General features: G+C 42.6%; 2 protein-coding genes across 5 annotated transcripts; both read right to left on the bottom strand.

Annotated features, from left to right (window-relative positions):
• Positions 1-15: 15 nt before the first annotated feature.
• LOC118290547 (C-type mannose receptor 2) lies at positions 16-4,983 on the bottom strand. Of its 4 annotated transcripts, none has more exons than XM_047336410.1 (12): positions 4,438-4,983; positions 3,745-3,812; positions 2,533-2,907; positions 2,273-2,447; positions 1,827-1,999; positions 1,524-1,583; positions 1,356-1,442; positions 1,131-1,190; positions 905-1,045; positions 322-404; positions 116-183; positions 16-80 (listed from the first exon to the last, which is right to left on the bottom strand). In XM_047336410.1, the coding sequence occupies exons 2-12, from the start codon at positions 3,779-3,781 to the stop codon at positions 77-79; spliced, it is 1,263 nt and encodes a 420-aa protein (XP_047192366.1). In that variant the 5' UTR covers positions 3,782-3,812; positions 4,438-4,983; the 3' UTR covers positions 16-76. The 4 variants fall into 4 exon arrangements, with proteins under 4 accessions (XP_047192366.1, XP_047192367.1, XP_035474216.2 ...); XM_047336411.1 differs by having other exon boundaries at positions 16-45; XM_035618323.2 differs by having other exon boundaries at positions 16-183.
• Positions 4,984-5,116: 133 nt separating this feature from the next.
• supt16h (SPT16 homolog, facilitates chromatin remodeling subunit) lies at positions 5,117-20,600 on the bottom strand. Its single transcript, XM_035618286.2, has 24 exons — positions 20,237-20,600; positions 19,205-19,297; positions 18,813-18,983; positions 17,749-17,901; positions 17,526-17,672; positions 16,807-16,958; positions 16,239-16,411; positions 15,691-15,781; positions 15,540-15,613; positions 15,301-15,413; positions 15,136-15,201; positions 14,745-14,843; positions 14,276-14,391; positions 10,117-10,270; positions 9,887-10,014; positions 9,394-9,656; positions 9,196-9,314; positions 8,305-8,543; positions 7,872-7,947; positions 7,519-7,688; positions 7,316-7,445; positions 6,949-7,078; positions 6,628-6,702; positions 5,117-6,027 (listed from the first exon to the last, which is right to left on the bottom strand). The coding sequence occupies exons 1-24, from the start codon at positions 20,300-20,302 to the stop codon at positions 5,927-5,929; spliced, it is 3,099 nt and encodes a 1,032-aa protein (XP_035474179.2). The 5' UTR covers positions 20,303-20,600; the 3' UTR covers positions 5,117-5,926.
• Between the last annotated feature and the right edge of the window lie 518 nt (positions 20,601-21,118).

Below are 21,118 nucleotides of genomic sequence, written 5' to 3'. Positions count from 1 at the left end.
TGGTTGTCATGTCTGTGGTTTCCTCATCATGCCTGTGGTTGTCATGTCTGTGGTTTCCTCATCATGCCTGTGGTTGTCATGTCTGTGGTTTCCTCATCATGCCTGTGGTTGTCATGTCTGTGGTTTCCTCAGCCTCAGCTTGACGCTCACATGAAGACTCTTCGTTTGCAGCACTTCATGGAACTGACCAGGCACAAAATATTACAATTAGCTAATTTAGCATCATCCATGACCTCTGACCTTTTTACCATCTGACACAATGACATGGTGATCACCGTGAGGGTCAAAAGGGTCACATTTATGTGTTTGTTTGCTCCTCACCTGAACTAACGCCAAATCTCTGATGTCATCTTCACTCAGTTGTGTCGTAGAGGTGAACGTCATTCTCAGGTGAATCACGTGGTCTGCTCAACACGCGCACACACACGCACACGCACACACACACACACACACACACACAGTCAACGTTAAATACTTTACTTTACTTACCCTTTACTTTTGACAACTTTTCAATCTACTGGATCCACAATAAATCATGTTTTATTCATTAAATTCTGATGTTTAAAATCATCTGAGAAAACTTTTTGTTACCAAGTTCCTTCTTCTTGCCACGTGACTGACTTGAAGAGATATTTTACTTTAAACTCATTTTTTTTTTTTTTAACTTTCTTTTGACTGGATGAGTATTTCTGAATAATTATTGTTTTTGGTCAAAGTGTGAGCGCCTATTGAGAGCACGGTCTTCAAACAAGCACTTTTTTAGTTGCTTCTTTAGGGCGACATGATTTAATATTTGACTTTATCATCAATCGAGTATGATGGCTAAATAAGTCCAGCAATGTAGATCGCCTTTGAGTACTTTCCGCCGTTTGACGAGTAATGAAAAAAAAATCATGTCTCTCACCGGGAGTGGATGCAGTTTGATCCAGTTCTGTGGTTTCAAACTGTGCAGAATAGGTAAACACTGTTCTGCTTGAGTCTCTTTCAGTTATAGTTATTTTATCTCCAGTGGCAGTGGTGGTGCTCGACAAAAGTGGAGTTTCCTCTGTAAAATAGAGACATGATATTTACAGGAAATGGTGTTTCCACCTCGTATCAGAATAAGAAAAAAATAAATATAATGTACCCACCAGTAAGATCTATAGGTCGATCCAGCTGTGTGGATGAAGGCAGCTCAGATGAAGGACTCTCTGTAAAAAGACAATGACAAGTGACTGACTCTGTCTGTGTCATGGTTCTTTTACTCTGGTTCAGTGTTGGGGAATAATGTGATTTGTCTGGAGTTTGTTCTCCACAACTAAGACATGGCAACTGGACTGGATGCAAAGGGGAATAAGAAAATGAAATTCTCTCACCAGGAATGGAAGTTGTTTGATGCACTTCTGCACTTGAAGGCTGCTCAGACGAGGTGAAGACAACAAAGGTCTCATGTGGAGTGTGATCTGCGAAATGGAGACATGATATTTGCAAGACAGTGTTACCACCACTACTGAAATCAAAAATACAAATATAACCGTACCCACCAGTAACGGCTGTATATTGGTCCATCGGTGTAGTTGAAGGCGGCTCAGATGAAGGACTCTCTGTAAATACATGATGACCAGTGATCGAGTCTTTCTCATATCTTTCATGACTGATGGTACGGAGTTCTTTTTGCCAAAAGGTGACAAAGACAGACATTTTTATTAAAGGAGAACATGTTTTCTAAATCAGAAAATCCGAGACTTGAGGATTTTGAAAAATGCTGGATTCAATTGGAACAAGTTCTTCCTCGGCCCAATTTGTTTGTGGTGGAACTTTGTGTATTTGGTTTCACACCCTCTCACCATTTCTCCTAAAGCAGACAAATGAGAGCTCCGTGCTGCACTCTTCATCCGACCATCGGCCTGCGTTGCCCAGATTAGTGGCAGTGCAGTTCTGCTTCCCTCCAACATTATCAGGCTGTCTGACGTCCCAGTAGCGGTAGGCGGACTCACTTCGATCTGACCAATCCCGAGTCCTGCACAGAGTTGAAATGTCATTATACAGTAACAAAGATAAAAAAAGGTTTCATGACGTGCCTGAGGTCTTGTTGTAATCCTAACCCTCATTAGACATATTTTAATGCTACACATCTTTGGGGGCGAAACCACATTGCCAGAGTTTTAGTGTGGCAGAAAAGCTAGAAAGTGAACCTTGAGCAAGTTTTAAATCTTTTACTCTGTTTTCCCAGATTTGGTTGTTAGGTGGTTCTCTAATGAGCTCACTTTAGGACACATCAAAAGTCACAGACCTGTAGAGGCCGATCCATACGGTCGTCTTGTTGGTCAAAACCTGTATTTGCTTATTCTCCCTCTCTTCTGTAATACTAGCCAGGTCGGTGTACTGCCTCCTGCAGTACAGCTGAGCATCAGGCCAGCTCATTTCCCGCGCAATAAAAATGAAACGCACTTTGGAATAGGCATTTCCTGTAAGGACAAGAGAGAGAGATCAGACAAAGACTATCTCAACATCTGTCAGTGTGACCATCTATGAATCCATCTGAACTGAGACCATCATAGCAGATGAAGGGGTTTTTCAAAAGGCAATTCGAGTCCTCCCACACTCCTCCACTCAACATCTTCACACACATCTGGTCCCCGAGGAAGTTGTCAGGCTGATTAAAATCCCAGTTCCTGTAGTAACTTCTGTCTGCAAATGACCATCTCCAGCTGGTGAGGTTATCGTGCAGCCCGATCCAGGCCTTCTTTGTCAAGCCACCAGACGAGTCCTGAGCTGTGTTCACCAGCCGGTTCATATCCTCTATGTCAAAGACGGTGGCCAAGTCAGTGTACGTCTCTCTGCAGTATGTCTGGGCTTTAAACCAGGGCACAGCGGCACTGATGAAGTGGTACTGAAGAGGAAGGCAGGGGCTAAGGGAAGTCAGACCTGTGGATGGAGGACACTGGCATTCATTAGTAGGAAGCCACTCTTTGTCTTTGCTAGTGGTTCCCACCTGGGAGTCAAGATAAATTTCAGGGTTTTGCGAGATAGATACAAGAATAAGGAATAGAGACTCTACAGTCATGTTAGCAGTTCTTTGAGAGCCCAGTTTAATGTTTACCATCTTCACCACATCAGTTTAGCAAGTTAACGGGAACACACTTTAAAACAATGCTGTGGACGGCACTGGGAAACATTCAGAGACTGATTTTGCAACTATGCATGGTTGTCTCCATAGCGCCATTTCATTTTTCACTGTGATGATTGTAATTTTCTTTTTTAATGTTAGAGATTCAGCATAGCCTTCAAATTTACAAAGTGGAGACTGGTCGTCCATCTTCATATACGGTCATTGGGAATAAGAATCAGCCGGGTACAGCAGTGCTTTAGACTAACGTGCTCATAGTTACAGTGTTAAAATTATTATATTTAGCAGGTAATTACTACGTTTACCATCTTAGTTCAGTGTTTAGCATCTTATATTAATAATAGGATAACCCCTGACAGACAGGACTCGTTTCATTCCAAGACGTAACAGTCGAAAAATGTGGTGAGGCCTAGAACAACATGGACAGACGGATTAGGGGGCGCGTTCTTCCACTAAAATATTCAAATCACCGTTGACGAATTATTGTTTCCAGCTGAGGGATACTACGCCTCTTCAAAATGACAATACTACTGAATAGTCCTGTTGTGAATAATTAATTTCCATTTGGTGTCATAACAAGCAACAAGATCATATGTCAATATTTCAAGTCTTTTCAAAGCTTATGTTATATTTACCTGCGAGCAACACGAGGAAAGACCTTGTCTTCTTCATATCGGGTCAGATTTCTTGATTTATTTTTCACCTGCAACACAAAATGTACTTTTACAAACTGGATATTACTTAAGGTATTTCTAAACCTTGTAATGTAACTATGAATCACAGTACTTGTACTTCACTCGAGAATGTTACTTCACACACACACAACTACATATAAGGGAGTTACTTAACAGTGAAAAAACTTTACATAATACAAAATGTGTTAGGATTAGGGTTAATCTTGAACTTCTCGATGAAGTTCAAGATTAAACTCCCAAACTGGATATGTAATTAAAATACACAGCCTCCAGGATGAGATTAAAATGCTACTTTAGCATTTATGCATTTAGCAATCCAGAAATATTTTTCTGAATTGTACTTACTTGATAATATTTCTGTATTTTGCTTGCAATGAAGTTAAACATCAGGCTTTTCTACTTTTATTGTATAAAAGTTTCTTTAAATCACTAATTAAATCATTTCTTACACTTCTGGTTCCTGCTCAACAAACCGACATTAACACATTCAGCAATTTAAATGTAGCTGAGGAGTAAACCTAAACAATAAAATGCTTCAAATACAAATGTTACAATTATTAAATGAAAGCATAAAGGAGAGAAACACATTTGACAACATTTCACCTTTGAGCTGAATATTAGAGATTTACTCACCTGTTGCTGCTTCTCTGTAGTTCCACCTGTTTCTACTCTCACAGTCACTGAAAGGTAAAGTCGAGGAAATGTCACCAAACAAGTTCCATCTGCTCGAGACTGAGGGACGTGACATTTGCCAGAAGACAGGTTTGGGTTGTCAGACACAATTGACCTCACTTTGAGTTCTTACATCCGAGATGAAACCAGAAAAAAAAACAGTAAAAAAAGGAAGAAAAAAGCTTTTTTCCAGCAAAGATATATTTGGTTTAAAATGTCAAACGCATTTAAAAAAATGGAGTTCAAACCTTCTCAAACTGAAATGACTAATACCATCCTTTAACTTATTACAATTTTTGCCATTTCTTTCCTTTAAGTTTTCTACTCGTTTTGTTTGGGGAGTTGGGGGGGGCAGGGCCTCTCCATTTTATGTAGCATCATATAAACACAGGCAATCCTCAGTTTCTGTGAAATGTTTCTCTTCGATATTCAGACTGCAGAAAAACCACATCAGAGTCAGGAAATCATACGTCTGCACACAAACAAATTGTAACAATGCACAATGATGCAAAGTGCAGTTTCAGAGCGGAAAAAGCAAATCCAACTTCCTGCCATGAGGAAGTTTGGAAAAATTAACACTAGAACATTTTACCCCCTGAAAAAAACATGTCAGTTTCAGAACAGCAGACAGAAACACCACTGAAAACTAGTTCCTTTTAATTTTATTACAAAAACAGGATTTTCTGAATAAACAATACAACATATCTACTCAGAAAGAACAAAGAAGGGAGGACGACGAAGGACAAAGTAGAGAGTGTGTGTGTCTGTCTGCAAACTCTTACAAACCCATTAAAAAATAACAATCAGAAAATGTGTATCTGCCCCTTCAAAAGACAAACATTCCATTTTATTACCACAAGTGACAAACACAAAGGGAAATGTAGACGAGGAGGTGGAGAGAGAGTTTATATAAAACACTTGGCAGAGGAAATGTCAGGTCTCGTCTTTTATTATTCATTAGTTAAGAAACGTATCTTTTTTTAACAAAAAAATTAACAATGCTTGCAATAAAAACCCATTTACACACACACACGCACGCGCATACACACACACACACACACGCACGAAACCCTGATGAATGGATGGAGAGAGGAAGTGGAATTAAGGAGAATGAGGAAGGAAAGAAGAGGGAAAGGAGCTAATTAAGTGTGTGTGTGTGTGTGTGTGTGTGTGTGCGTGTAAGTGTGTTCCGCTGGTTCTTTCTCATCAATTCAACGTGACACTTCACGGACCAACACAAAAATAAGGAGCTTCTACGTCTATTTACACGTCGTGTGTCAGAGTGTTTGTGTGAAAAGAGCCGGTTGGGGTAGAAGGGAGGGTCAGGGTCAGCTAGGTTTTGGCAGTGTGTGTGTGTGTGTGTGTGTGTGTGTGTGTGTGTGTGTGTGTGTGTGTGTGTGTGTGTGTGTGTGTGTGTGTGTGTGTGTGTGTGTGTGTGTGTGTGTGACACTTAGGTCCGTCTCTTCTTCTTGCTGGGAGGGGCTGGCGGGGGACGGACCTTTCTCTTCCTGTTGGACGTGTCCTCGTCCTCGTAGGTGCTCTCTTTGTCAGCTGGAGCAGAAAGGAATATTTTTATTGGTAAGAAAAATACATGAGAACATAATGTCTTTTAAAATTCAAAGAATCTCAGTATCGGTAATAATCTCTGAACACGTACATCACATGAACATTCATGTAGACTGAGCATGTGCGTACCAGTGTAAACAGGAAGTAGATTGACTCCTCTGCAGCTTGTTGCTTAGTAACAGAAACTCCTCTGAAGGAGGAACAGCGATGGTGAAAAGTCAGAACTGTTGGCGACGTTATGAGTCGTGACTGATAAGAACCAATCAGAAGAGGCCGTGGGCATCTGGCACACAGCCCAGCAGCGTAACTCGGGAGTCAGGTGGACGGCAAGCGTAACCATAGCAACAGTGATGTGTTTGGATGAAGACAAAAAAGACTCCAGATAAACTACAGACGTTTGACTGACCGAAAGTGGAGGAGTTTTTTCTTTATTTTTATTTGGGTGTGAAGTTAATATAGTTTTAATCAGCAGAACTTGGAGAAGTTCTCCATCTGTCAGTGGGGAAACTGAACTCTCTCAGACAAGACTTCATATGAAAAGGTGTTTCCATGACAACATGTTTGTTTCCAGATGATGAGACAAACCTTTCCTGGCTTCCTCCTCCAGCTCGTCCCAGTCCTTCCCACTTTCCTCCTCGCTGCCCAGCGACTCACTGAAATCTGAAAAACAACCGACAACTTTAGATCAATGTTGTTAAAGAAATTAGAAAAGTTATGAAACAACTGCATGTTTTTATTAGATTATGAATCTATTATATTAATATTCATCTAAGAGCATTCATTCAGTTTCCACAGATCAAAGACCGAAGGCATTCAGTCACGTCAGGAAGAACAAAGAATTTTATTCAATCTCAAGTCACATTTGTTGTCGGCATAAATAAATAAAAAAACTTTGACTAGACGCACCACCAGAGTCCTCGGTCTCCGAGCTGTAATCTTCATCACTGTCCTCCTCCTCTTCCTCCTCTTCATCTGCAGACGGGTTGAACGTCTCATCTTCCATCTCAGACTCTGAATCTTCCTCTGCACCACTTCCCTGAGAACACACACACACACACACACACACACACACACACACACACACACACACACACACACACACACACACACACACACACACACACACACACACACACACACACACACACACACACACACACACACACACACACACACACACACACACACACACACACACACACACACACACACACGTTGTCAACGTTAGATAAGAGAAGCAACGGCGCTGAGAAGCAGCACAGTTTCCACCGACCTCGCTCTCTGGGTCTAAGAAGGACCAGCCTCCCTGCTCGAAGAATCCCTCGGGATCATCCACGATGGTCTTCATGATCTTGGTCCAGTTCAAAGACTGGACCCCCTCTGTGTACTTGATGTCACACGAGCTGAGCAAAGGACAGAATCACGTTAGTACACAAACAGACCAGAGCAGACGATGACAGATAGACTGGGCCTCACTTGAGCCACTCCTTGATAGGGTCCAGGGAGTTGACTGGCACAGCGTTGATCATGGTGACCTTCTTGTTGTAATCCTTGTAGACGATGACCACGTCAAAGTTCTTCAGGTGGAACTGCACACGCTCAAAGTGGACAAGCTCCACCTCGTCCAGAGTCACGACGAAGGGCGGCTGGACAGAAAAGAGTTTTAATACAGACGACAAAAGAAACATCACATTCTTCACAAAACGTTCGTGACAAATCAGAAGCTGCAGCCTTAGAATCTGAACATTTTCTACAGCTGAAGAATCTGAAACATTCTCTACATCGGTGTGTTGCTCGGTATGTTGCTTGCTATGTTGCTCTCCACTCACCCATTCAGTGGTATTGACAAGTGAACCGGACGTGGGCTGCAGCAGGCAGGTGCTCCTGTAGGGGGCGCCCTGGAACCTGGAAACAAAGTGCACAACAAGATGTCGGACTTTAATGTGAAGAGAATCATCGTCGTCTTGTTGCTGCTCAGCTTTTCCCAGATGGACGTTTTAAAACTCACAAGACTTCAACTTTCATTCCGTGTTTAGTGTGTTTTTCTCACAAATTTACGAGTTTAATTTTTTTCTCGGAATATTAGCCTCCTTATCGGGCTCAAATGATTTTGCTGGTTAAAACAGAAAAACAAGCATAACATACTTGTATATCAATAGTTACACATGGTCTATTTAATTATTAATATGTGTCTTTGTTATGGACTCGTGTTTCTCTCTTTATGAACATTGAGCTCAGTTTGTGTCGGAGGGTTTCACTCACCCCAGGTCTCGGAAGGGAACCTCGAACTCCAGCTGCTCCTTTGTCAGCGTCTCCACCTTCTCGATGAAGTTCTTGAACGCCGACTTCAGCTTGTGTCTCATCTCGCGCTCCATCTGCTCGGCATACAGGTCGTCACGGTCGTGCATGTGTTGGTGTTTCCCCAAGTCGGTGGTGATCTCGCCGACCTCCGTGTAGAACTGGACGTCCGTGTGGCGTCTCTTCCCAAACATGATGGCGTTCTGGTGGACAACATGAAATATTAACAACCCCAGAGTCATACTTCAGAACAAATATGAATATATATGAACATAATATGAATATCATCCTGCCCAAGGTATGAAATGGAAGCAGTGATGACAATATGTTCTCATTCACTCAGCTCTGACAACGTAAATAGATTTACCAACAGAAAATATTATCTGACATCACAGCTGGCAAGAGAAAATATTTCATGTTTTAACATCGTTTGTTTTTTTAACTATAATATTTGCTCAGATGAAAATAAAGACTGAAAACAGTTACACTGTTAGAAGTTAGAGGAGAAATGTTCATATTGGGATTCATGCTGTTAATGTTTCCTGCAGCTCCTCCTTCAGGCCCCGCCCCCCTAATGAAGCCCAGTCTGTTCTGATTGGCCAGATGGCTCCACTTTGTTGAGATTGGTCAACTGCGACCGATGAAGCGTTCAGCAGCGTCAGGGTTTTCACCCGTTACCTTTTTAACTTTGCAGAACTTTTACATTCACAACAAAACTATAAAACTGAAAATGCAGATTGTTTCCATTAAAAGAGAAAAATCCACCTGCCAGTAAATCTAAAGCTCACTACGTTATTATTGTCATTGCCTGCGGTTTATTCAGATTTAACGTACAGACAAGTTTCCAATAATCACCTTGAGATGGAAGTGCAGCACGATGATCATCTCCCCGTCACACGGCTGGAAGATGGCGTGTTTGATGTTGTTGTAGAGGATGTCCACTTTGTCACCGCGGACTGATGTGAAACGGAAACCTGAGACCAGAGAGTTGAACTTTAACCTTCACACAGCCGGTTCTCAGACGTACCACAGTCGTATCCATCGTCTCCTCACCATTGGTGTGCGCCTCCAGCGAACCCTGCATCCTCTTCTGTGCGATGTTGGGTCTGATGTACAGGTCTTTGAGTTTGGGGTTGCTGCGGTTGAGGTTGATCACAAGCGAGTCTTGTTTCACGATGCCTTCCTTCTCCTTCTCCTCGGCCTCTCGCGTCTTGTAGCGTTTCTGCACCTCCTTGATGATGCGGAAGGCGTTCTGCAGGTTGGTGGATGGCACCGACGGGTCGCCTGGAGCCTTCAGGTTGGACGCTCGGTACGTGCTGAGGGAATGACAGAGGATTATTAAAAGACTTTTTTAATCTGGTGGAACAGAGGATTTAAGTTTGCAGTCGGTAAAATGAATACTTTGCACCTCAATCATAAGAATCACCAGGTGTTTATACCTAACACCAAAATAAAGACATTAAATGTAAGACATAAGTGTTTAATTAATAATCAGTCTGCTTTCCAGAACTTTTCACTGATAATTCAGCGAATTGTCCGGACTCACATTTCTTTGACGAATGTGGCGTCGGGGTTGGGGAAGATGTTTCCCTCCTGACGTCCCAGCGAGCTACCGGGGACGTAGAAGTTGATCCTCAGATAGGTGTAGTCTCCTTCTACAGACATACTGATGTTCTGAAAAGAGAAGATTGAAAACAAAGATCAGTCCATATGAAATAGATCTGAAACTTGCTGATATAAACGATGACAAGTAGACAGAGAAAAGGCTTAATGTACCTTGATGGTGGCGATGTGGAACGGCGTGGCAATACCGAACACAGGCATGACGACCGTCTCGTACTTCTTGTCGATGAAGATCTTCATGTCTCTGATGTCTTTTTCTCTAGGCATCTGAGACACGTTCTTATACGACACGTTCGATTTTCTGGCCCTGACGAGGAAAAGAAAAGAAGAACGGATTCAATTAATGAGCAGAAACTAAATCACAGCTCTGAACTCACAGCTGTTCTATAGCGTTGATGATGGTGAATATCTTATGTGTGTGTATATATATATACACATACATATATATATACACACACACACACACACACACACACACACACACACATATATATATATATATATATATACACACACATATATATACACATATATATATATATATATGTGTATATATATATATACATATATATATATACACACACACACACACACACACACACACACACACACATACACATACACACACTACCGTTCGAAAGTTTGGGGTCACAGAAATGTCCTTATTTTAGAAAGAAAAGCACAGTTTTTTTCAATGAGGATAACATTAAATTAATCAGAAATACAGTCTAGACATTGTTAATGTGGTAAATGACTATTCTAGCTGGAAACCTGCTGATTTTTAATGGAATACCTACATAGGTGTACAGAGGCGCATTTCCAGCAACCATCACTCCGGTGTTCTAATGGTACATTATGTTAGCTAATTGTGTTAAAAGGCTAATTGATGATTAGAAAACCCTTGTGCAATTATGTTAGATTAGAGAAGCTATAAAACTGGCCTTCCTTTGAGCTAGCTGAGTATCTGGAGCATCAGTATTTCTCTTCTGAAACTCGACAGTCTATTCTTGTTCTGAGAAGTGAAGGCTATTCCATAAGAGAAATTGCGAAGAAACTGAAGATTTCCTACAACGGTGTGTACTACTCCCTTCAGAGAACAGCACAAACGGGCTCTAACCAGAATAGAAAGAGAAGCGGGAGGCCCCGGTGCACAACTGAGCAAGAGGACAAGTACATATGTACAAACAAGTACAAACTAGAGACTCTAATGTCTCTAGTTTGAGAAATAGACGCCTCACAGGTCCTCAACTGGCAGCTTCATTAAATGGTACCCAACGCCAGTCTCATCGTCCACAGTGAAGAGGCGACTCCGGGAAACTAGCCTTCTAGGCAGAGTGGCAAAGAAAAACCCATATCTGAGACTGGCCAATAAAAGGAAAAGATTAAGATGGGCAAAAGAACACAGATATTGGACAGAGGAAGATTGGAAAAAGCGCCAGCGCAGTCACCAGATCTCAACTGAGATCTCATTGAGCTGTTGTGTGACCGTATGGTACGTAAGAAGTGCCCATCAAGCCAATCAAACTTGTGGGAGGTGCTTCAGGAAGTGTGGGGTGAAATTTCTTCAGATTATCTCAACAAATTGACAGCTAGAATGCCAAAGGTCTGCAATGCTGTAATTGCTGCAAAAGGAGGATACTATGACGATAGCAAAGTTTGAAGGACAAGATTATTATTTCAAATAGATATCATTATTTCTAACCTCATAAATGTCTTGACTATATTTTCTATTCATTTTGCAACTCATTTGATGAATAAAACTGAGATTTCATGGAAAATATAAAATTGTCTGGGTGACCCCAAACTTTTGAACAGTAGTGTGTATATATATATATATATACACTTATGTTATATATTTATATCAGGGGCCACTCAAAGCTGGGATCCAACCGCCGACCTTTGCGTTAGTGGACGACCGAGTCACAGAGCATCGCATGCAGCTCTATAATGAAGCAACGTTAGAGATGGAATGTGTTATAATGAAACTGTAGCAGAACAAAAGTAATTGTGGTGACTGCCACAGTCACATCAGAGGGACAGTAAGAAATATTAACATGGGCCTTTATTACAAAATATGAGTGGGGTAAAAAAAAAAAATCTGATATTACATCAACTAAAAACTTTTGTTTTGTTGCAGAAAGCTGCAGATTTATCCACAAGCAGCTGCAGGTGGATGTGATCACAAATATGATGAATAATTATGACAGAAATATGACGTGTACGTGGACAATGTTAAAACAAAGCACACGTTTAGATCAATGTAATCAAAGGTATGAATATTAATTTATATTATTGTGTTCAGATTAAACTGCATGTTACATTGAAGAAGAATCTCGCCATGAGATCCACAGTGAGAAAGAATAAAGTAATATTATCAGAGAGACTGATTTAATAACATTAGAGCTACAAAAATATTGATAAAGTTTAGATTAACATCTGTTCCTGGGGCCTGTTCCAGGAAGCAGGTTTTGTTAAAACTCTTGAGTATTTGAACCCTGAAAAGAGGGAAACTCTGGGACTTCTGCTCCAGAAAAGCGAGTGAACTTAAACTGTAGGTCAGTTACCATGGTAACTGACGCTGTGAAAAAAAATGCAGCTTCTACGTAACTCCTCCATTTTACTGAACCTGACCTAGCTGTCAAAAAATTACGTGTCCTTTCCTCGTCAACCCGATCGATATCGATATCGATATGGAAGCAGAATTAATTCAGCGCCTCGTCAGAGAGGATGTTCAGAGCCGATGCTTTCATTCCCTGATGACTACTTAGTAGAACTTTACCGTTTCTCTCACAATCTATCACATATCTGTACAATATTCTCCGACCTGATTTCAGCATTATAATATCGCGGACATGCTCCGACCAGATCATAGTATTTGCATTGCCCTTTTTTTCGGACGGGACTTTTCTGTACGACAAGTTGAAATAGCCACAGATTTTTTCTTTGTTTAAAGGGCCTATATTATGCTCCAGGCACCTCTTCAGCCTGCCTCTACGTATATTTTGTTATCTGGGGTGTCTGCCAGCCCACGGAGAATTAAAAGAAAACAATGAGTCGTTGATTCGTGGTTTGGGTTGATCGTGCAGACGGTCTGTAAACGAGCCGTTCACAGCCCGGGCGTCGAGTGATGTAAGTTGACTCTGCTACTGGGGCGACCACGCCCCCAACCTGAGCAGCACCTCCCCCCTTGAAGTGTGGAAAAACAGATCGCGTCTACGCCATAATTTTCTCCCCGCAAGCGAACGACGACCGCGGGCATGGCCAAGCTAGACTCGCGGCCGGCCGGCGTAGCTAGACTCGCGGCTACCGGCCGGCCGCGAGCTACGCAGGCCGGCTGGGATGTCGTTAACGTTCTATCGCCCAGCCCCTCGTGCTCTGTGTGTAATTATGGAGAACATGTTCGCTGTGCCTCCCGGGTCTCTACGTCGTGTATGTGCCTTGTTACGTGCGACTGTTGTCATGGCAGCAGATGCGGGGAGGAGCGAGGCGGAGCTTTGCGGTACACGAAGGGAGGGGGGCGAGGAGTGAGCAGGAAAGCGCTGGAATCGACCATAGTCTCACAGGGCTGTTTATACAGAAAGAGGAGGGTGCTGTGTGGCTTGATCCTTGAGGTGTTTTGACATGGAATGGCAAAGACATGTAGTTCACACACCTGAAAACCAATGTAACTTGTGTAAAAGAGGGCATAATATGGGCCCTTTAACATGTGGAATCTTATTAAAACCATATCCCTTACCTATCTGCACCATGTTCTTATAATTCATTTTCAGCTGTAGCCACATTATTTTTGTGCCCGTGGGATTGCAACTAAATTAAAAAAATTAAATAACACTGCACGTTTTCAGACGTGTGCAAAAGAATCAAACCCCGGCCTCCTGCGCAGCGAACAGTGACACTTAACATTATACCAGCACCTTAGACACGACCTTTGTGGAGTAAATATCACATTGTTTTAAATCATCATCACTGTCTCTCCTCATCAGCTGCAGCTGTGATGCTCCTCGTTCTCCGAATGATCTTAATTTCTCCATAAGCATGAACTTGTATCTCCAACTTTAAATTCTGCAGACCCACGTGTAACTCTGTGTGAAAATAGTCAGAGTTGATCTAACTAACTCAGAACTGCTTTTCTGGAACCGAATACTCTTAGTTTCCCATCTCAGAGTAGATCAAGTCAGAGTTCAGGTTTAAGTTCAAAGTTTTATAAACCTGCTTCCTGGAATAGGCCCCTTGTGTTTGCTTTAATCTGTCAGAAAGGACTGAATGACATCTGGACGCCCTCTAGCGCCCCCCTCAGGCCGCAGCCACTCACTTCTGAATCTGCTGCTCTCCCTTCTGCTCAGTCAGACGACGCTTGGCTTCTTCGTTCAGATGATTGGCCAACTCCTTCTGGTGGGCCCGCCTCTTCTCCTCCGCCGTCATCTCGTTCTGAGGTCGAAAACAGACATGACTGAGTGACGACGCAAAAACACCAAGTCACACATTTTATAAAGAAATAAAAAGAATGAAAAACCACAACACACATGCAGAATTACAGACGTGTGTTTCAGCTTTGGATGGTCAGAAAACTCAAAAACACAAAAAAATTTAAATGAAAAATTTCACACATGAAAATGAAAAACTTTTTCCAACTCAACCAACTCAGCTGATGAGTTTGAGAAGAAACATGAATACTTACCTTCCCCAGTAGCTGGTAGAGACCAAAGACATTCACACTGTGAGTTAGTCTTCGGTCACGACACATGAACACTGATCAGTCACATGCTGAACGACACACTCACCCGGGTTCTGTCCGCGAGCAGCGCTGCGCTGCGAGCTCCTTTCCCTAGCAGCTCCTCCGCATCGTCGCCATCTTCCTCCTCGTCCTCCTCGTCGTCATTCTGCAAACAAACACGTTTCATGTGGTCGACATTAAATACTGGTAAACAAGAGATCAAATGATTGATACATATCTGGTGCATTCGTGTAAAGATCATTGTAAGAGACATTAAATACATCAAAACTAATTTACCTTGAAAATCAATATAGTTGGAATAAGATGGAATATGGTTCAACGTGTGCCATTTCAAATAGTTAAAAATACCAAACAAGATGCGTGTTCGGCTTCAATTTGTTTCAGTCGTTTCATTCTCTAATAAGATTGCAATATTAATATTGCGGTTCCACGCCCACCTTCAGGAAGATTCCCACATTCTTGATCTTCTTCTTGACAGGTGTGAGGATCGTGGCAGCTTCTTCCTGTTACACAAACATTTCACTTGTTTTATGAAGTGGAGAAACATTAAAATGTCATATCAAATCCTTTAGCTTGAATTATACATATTTAAGGTTTCTTACCTCATTGATTTGTATCGTGTCGCCAATAAATAAGGCATATTTCTTCTGCTCTTCCTTTTTGCCCTCTTTATTTACAAGGTCAGCAAAGCCCAAACTGATGCTCAACACCATGCCTGACACACACACACACACACACGTCTCTAAACTTCTGTGTCTGGATTAACAGTATAATCAATAATAATAATTATAGAATCAGAGAGAATAATATCTCCAGGTAATGGAGGAACTTGGTTTCTCACCTTTCTTCAGTTTGTACTGGTTTTTCGTGTTCAACACCAACGATCCTTCTCTGAACTCGATTCCCATCGCGAAGCTTCAAAGAACAAAACATCGTTGTGAGTGTGAGGTGACCGATCTTGACACAGGAACAAATAGTTTGTGTGAACTTACCCCAGATTCTTGGTCAACTTTGACACGAGCTCCGACTTCTCCTTCTTCACATAGTCCAGAACAGAACTGTAGGCGTCGCAGATCTTTACACCTGAGGAGACAGAAAACAAACACACATTATCACGAGTTCTGGCTGATTGTAAAAGGAAAGTTCAGATTAAAATGCACCAGATGTGTTTTACGGCGAGGTCACTTGAGTCACTGAATCTCTTCCGATTAGCACATTTATTGTTGCAGAACATTAATCGGCAACAATTCTGATACTTGATTCATCGTTTTAATCGGATTCGATTATTTCCCTTTTTCTTTACAACTCAGGAAAATGTAATCATAGTTCTTTTCCATCTGAAGTCTTACACACAAGAAGAAACCATTTTACTAAATTAAATCAATCTGCAACACAAATAATTAATAATTAATGAATCAGAATACAGTGTAGAAGCTCTGCCATTTCTTGTTTTGCTTACAAACTGCAAATTACCAATATTGCACCCAACCTCAAACCAGTTCACAAAGCTCCCACACGGGGCGCCTGCTCCTGAACCCACCGTGTTTGAGCTCTTTGAGCAGCTCCTCCTCCACCAGCAGCAGGAAGTTGTAGTTGTCCTGCATCTCTTGGGGCGGGTCCACCATGAGGGTCCGCACCAGGTTGGAGCAGTACGACTTGTAGCGGATGCCCATCGCACACGTGATGGCGCCGAAGTGCATGTGGTTCTTATCGCTGGGGAGAGAGAGAGAGAGAACAGATCAGAGCTTCTCTCTCGTCAACTTCTTCTTCTGCCACTCGCACCTGAACACAACCTGCAGAGCTCCCGTTAGTGTGGAGCGTATTTATTTCATACTTGAGTCAAAAGAATTAAAAGTTTTTTATTTGAGCTCGTTTCCTCCTGACATCAATCTGTTCTGCAAAACCAAGAGGAAATTCAGCGTTTTGGTAAAATAGCTAAAATATAAAACATTTGAATTCCAGCTTTGAAATTGAGAAAATTAAAATGACTATTGTGACAATAAATAAGCGAAGAGTTTATCTTCTGACATTTAAAAGAGCTGACAGAGGAGATGAATCAATAACCGATCATAAAGGGTCAAATAAATCATTTTTCACTGATTATCTACCTGACGACGCTGAACTTGAGGCTGTAGTTTCCTCCGCTCTGGATGATGGGAGGATAACACATCTCCACGGTGGACGGATCAGCTCCTCCCAGATACTTTTTCTCCTCGATGGCCTTCTCCACCGACTCGGCCAGTTTACTGTGACGCACTTTCTGTTCAAACAGGAAGTTGAACAATGTTGTCAAACTGAATTACAATGTGGCAGCGTTTTCATGTCTTTTTTTTCACACTGTTATTTATTAGTTGGACACATCATCATCGCTTGCGTCTAACTGTACTTGACAGTGATTGGTTGTGGATCAGTGTGCATCTGACAGTTGCACGCCGTGGTCTATAATTTCATTATATTTCACTTCAATACCTTCAGGGGCAGAACTCGACTAGTTCAAATGAACGTCTCCGTCATTCGAACCTCATTTCATTGGAGGTGAAAACTTCAAACAATCCAGAGAAAATTACGACTCATTTCTTCTTCTATTGTTTAATGTTCGTTCAACTTCTTGTTTTCACACAGACGAACCAGATGAACGATTGGCTCAGTTTGATCTGGATCAGGACCACATCTTTGGTCCATCGGTCCGGGGAGCATTTCACACTTTCACGAAAGAATCCTCTGCTGCTAAAGACATTAGCAGCAGATGACGAGGGTTCAGTCAGACTCACTCTTCTGTCACAAACAGCAGCATTAGTCCAGTAAATCATCAGTTTCTGTTCCTCACCTCATCTGCATCAACGATCTCCATGACGCGCTCTTTGAAGAACTTTGAGTAAACCTCGCTGGTGATGGCCGCTGCCTTCTTCATCAAGCCCAGCTCCCCATCCTCCTTCACTGCCATCGTGTATGCCACCACAGCACTGATGTCCACCTGCAGACAGGACACCGTGACAATAACTAAAACACACACACAATACTCCTGCTCTTGATTCCAGATTCGCTCGTACCTTTTCCAGGCCCTCGGCTGTGATCGTGTCGCTCCAGCTCTTCATGTAATCTCCGGGGAACTTGTCTTTGCTGAAGATTCCCACCGTCTTTCCTTCTCTGCTGCCTCGGATCGCCTCGATCATCTTGTCAAAGTTGGCCTTGTTGCTTTCATTCTGAAAAGCACCATTGTGTTAAAAAGTTTGTTTTGATTTATAAAGAATAAAATGACAAAAGACAGGAACTGATTTACAGTCTGTAGTAGCGATTTGTATCGTCTACGATAAGATTTTCATTGTTGTTTTACGATGTGTCCGCTGACATCATCGAGTACGTCGCTCTCTCTGCAACAACCAATCAAAAGCACTTCAGCCACCTTCACTGCATCAGACGCACTACGCGTGTGGAGGTGTGTGTGTGTGTGTGTGTGTGTGTGTGTGTGTGTGTGTGTGTGTGTGTGTGTGTGTGTGACGTGAGCACCAAACAACTAATCAATAATTGAGAAAATAACCAACTGATTAATTGAAAATGAAAATGATCATTATAGCAGATCTAAAATGTTAAAATTATATTTAAAGGTGTTGGGCTGCACAGATAAAATATGAATTCTTTAAACACGCTCAGGATCAAATGTCTTTTACAGGACATATCACAAAAATACCTAATGACATAATTAATTTAGTGAACACAACCTGGACCACGATGAGCTGCACATGAATAGGGCTGGATTTTATCAAGTAAAAATTATTATTTCATTAAAGTCAATTTCATCTTCATGACTGTAAAGTAAAGTGAACATGTAACGTCTCACACCAACCTGCAGTCAGATCAACATTTTACAACTAATATGAATTCATATTGCAGACAGGAACAAATATTCAATACCTTTAATAAAGAGGGAACTGAATTCAATGTGTAGATACTTTCTTTTATGAGTTATGGGAAATATGTATAACAGATTATTTTTATCTTAAGGAGTTTCAGTCTGCAGGAGTCAGACTGAATCCAGCATTAATAATGAAAATATAGAAAACATTGGACAATAAGCTGAAGAAGCCAAAGAAGAGGAAGTTTCCAGCTCTCGTACCTTTTCTCTGGTGAGCAGGGTGATGGGCGGGACGCCGTTGGCGTTCTCATTGCCTTTGGTCACCGCCACCTGTTTGAGGAAATCCACTTTCTTCTTGCTGGCCAGGAAGATGATTTTGGTGTCGCAGAAGACCATGATGGTGTCCGTCAACTCGTAGCCAAACAACCAAGTCTGGGAAAACGATAAAGGATAAAATTCATTAACTGAACTGAGAGCTGACGGGTGAACAGTGAGTCATTCATGGGTGGAATCATATTGTCAAGAGAAATCAACACAGTGCAGATTTCATAAAGAATAATTTTCTCTCGTTGAACGATGATTCCAGAAGCTTTGTTGTGCAGATTGTGATCAGATCGTGAAGCACCTGAGGGTCCCCTGCTCAGCGTCCTCACCTGTATGGCTGTGGATTTGGCGTAGACGATCTCCTCATCCACCCCGACCGACACCACGATGGCATCGACTTTGCCGAACTCATCCTCTCCTTTCTGGAAGATCACATGAAAGATGACACGTGAGACTTAATGCTGAAATCACAAGAGCAGACTGAGGTGCTTCTATTACATGTCATTGTTTGGTCCTGAAGATAAAGTGCTGGTGATATTATTAAAGGTGGGAACGTGTCAAACCAAATCATCACTTGATGCTGCAGCTCACAGCTGAGTCGTTAAAGTAATAATGTACATTCACCTCTTAACGTGTACAAGAACACAAGAGCAGTTTACCAGATGAAATATTAATATCCTACAACTTCTACATAGAATAATAAGGAACGGGGCATCACGATTTTACACGTTACATTGAACAAAGTGATTTCCAGAAGCTGCAGCTCCCTGCACATGTAATTGTACTCTGATGCTAATTAGCCAGCTAACGTTAGCATGTAGCGACCGTTACAAGTGCACATGACAGGAGCACGAAGCGGCTCGGTTGTTCGCTGAATGTCCAACATTAACGTAGTAAATCGTGTTTCTGTTCCCACTTTCACGAGGTTTAGTTATCAAACCAACCAGCGCCGGTTTGCTACACGTTTGGCTGCTGGGCTAGTGAGTTAGCTTGGTGCTACACTTGCGAGCTAGAAGGCTAGCTAACGTGGTGGTTTGGACGATTGCTGAGCTAGCATGGAGGTAGCTAGCATGGAGGTAGCTAGCATGGAGCCCGTTGTTGTGACAAGACAGCGGTGGAACGTTTTCCAGTTGGAAATCATTTTCAGTGCCGATACAAGTGGTGAACCCAAGCGGACCGCGGTCCGTCGCCCCCGGGTGTCGGCGCTGGCTGCGGGAGGGAGACCTCGCCGCTCGCCGCTCACGCCGACAACAGTCGACTCGCTCGGATGAAAAACGCGGCTAATCAGCGGTTGGCATTTCCCCACGAAGCTTCTTCCACCGCGTTCAGATCGAACCCACAGAAACACCCGCCGCCTTTACCTTCCAGTTGCCGTATAATCTCTTGATGCGGCGGTAGTACGCGTCCTTGTCCAGGTTTACCGCCATGGTGAGTCCTCTGGTGCAAACTCCAGCTCCCGGCTTCGCTGCTCAGCGGGCCGGAGGATGACGAGCAGGAGGAAGGTTGTGATGATGATGACGATGATCCGTATCCACTACCGAGCTTTCTCTCCGCACCGGGCTGATACCGGGATGATACCGCTGCCGCCGGAGCGACTGAGTGACTTCACCACGGAGGAATCGTGTGGAACTAACTCAAATAACCACACATCCGGTTAAAATACAAAAAATTAATAAAATGGAATATTGTTCCCACTTTCTCCGCCGCCCGTGACCACGCGCGCACCAATCCGCTATAATTACGACCTCACCGCCGCCTCCTCGTCTCCTCGTCCCTTCCTCCCTTCCCTCCCTCTCTCCTCACTGTGCCTCCTTGCCTCCTCTTCCTCCGCCTCCTCACATCGACTTTGATCATTAACACGTTATGATCTTCTCTTTGCTCGACTCTAACTAAAACAATACATGTTAAATTAAGAAAACAAAAAGATAAATCGATGAAGGTGAATTAGTTACTACTTCGGTTTCTTTTTAATTATATTTTATGGTTGGTGGCGCATTTTCATCTCATTTGAGACAACAGCGCCCCCTGTCTTGTGTTGCACACGATGCTTTTTTTTCCCGCCATGGAGGATTTTCCCGCCACCGTCATCAAACACGCCCACTGACGTCAGATATGAAGATTCAAACTGCAGCGAAGGTTCCGGAGGTCCCGAGGGCTCGGTGCTTCCGGAGGTTCCAAAGGTCCTGAGGGTCCTGAGGGCCCTGAGGGCCCGAGGTCCCGAGGGCCCGGTGCTTCCGGAGGTT

This window comes from Scophthalmus maximus, chromosome 12 (genome assembly GCF_022379125.1).
Source record: "Scophthalmus maximus strain ysfricsl-2021 chromosome 12, ASM2237912v1, whole genome shotgun sequence".
In the NCBI taxonomy this organism is placed as follows: Eukaryota; Metazoa; Chordata; class Actinopteri; order Pleuronectiformes; family Scophthalmidae; genus Scophthalmus; species Scophthalmus maximus.
The sequence above is the reverse complement of the archived record's forward strand: the minus strand, read 5'-3'. Positions and strand labels throughout refer to the sequence as shown.

What these genes read in the sequence shown, in the direction of transcription:
- LOC118290547 (XM_035618323.2), bottom strand. Translation starts at nt 3,781, where the DNA reads ATGAAGAAGACAAGGTCTTTCCTCGTGTTGCTCGCAG. An exon ending in GTATGGATCGGCCTCTACAG is followed by an intron (nt 2,000 to 2,272) that starts GTCTGTGACTTT and finishes AACTCTGTGCAG; the next exon opens with GACTCGGGATTGGTCAGATC. An exon ending in TGTCTGCTTTAGGAGAAATG is followed by an intron (nt 1,584 to 1,826) that starts GTGAGAGGGTGT and finishes ATGTATTTACAG; the next exon opens with AGAGTCCTTCATCTGAGCCG.
- supt16h (XM_035618286.2), bottom strand. Translation starts at nt 20,302, where the DNA reads ATGGCGGTAAACCTGGACAAGGACGCGTACTACCGCCGCATCAAGAGA. An exon ending in CCCTGCTCACCAGAGAAAAG is followed by an intron (nt 17,902 to 18,812) that starts GTACGAGAGCTG and finishes GGTGCTTTTCAG; the next exon opens with AATGAAAGCAACAAGGCCAA. An exon ending in AGATCGTTGATGCAGATGAG is followed by an intron (nt 16,959 to 17,525) that starts GTGAGGAACAGA and finishes CTGTTTGAACAG; the next exon opens with AAAGTGCGTCACAGTAAACT.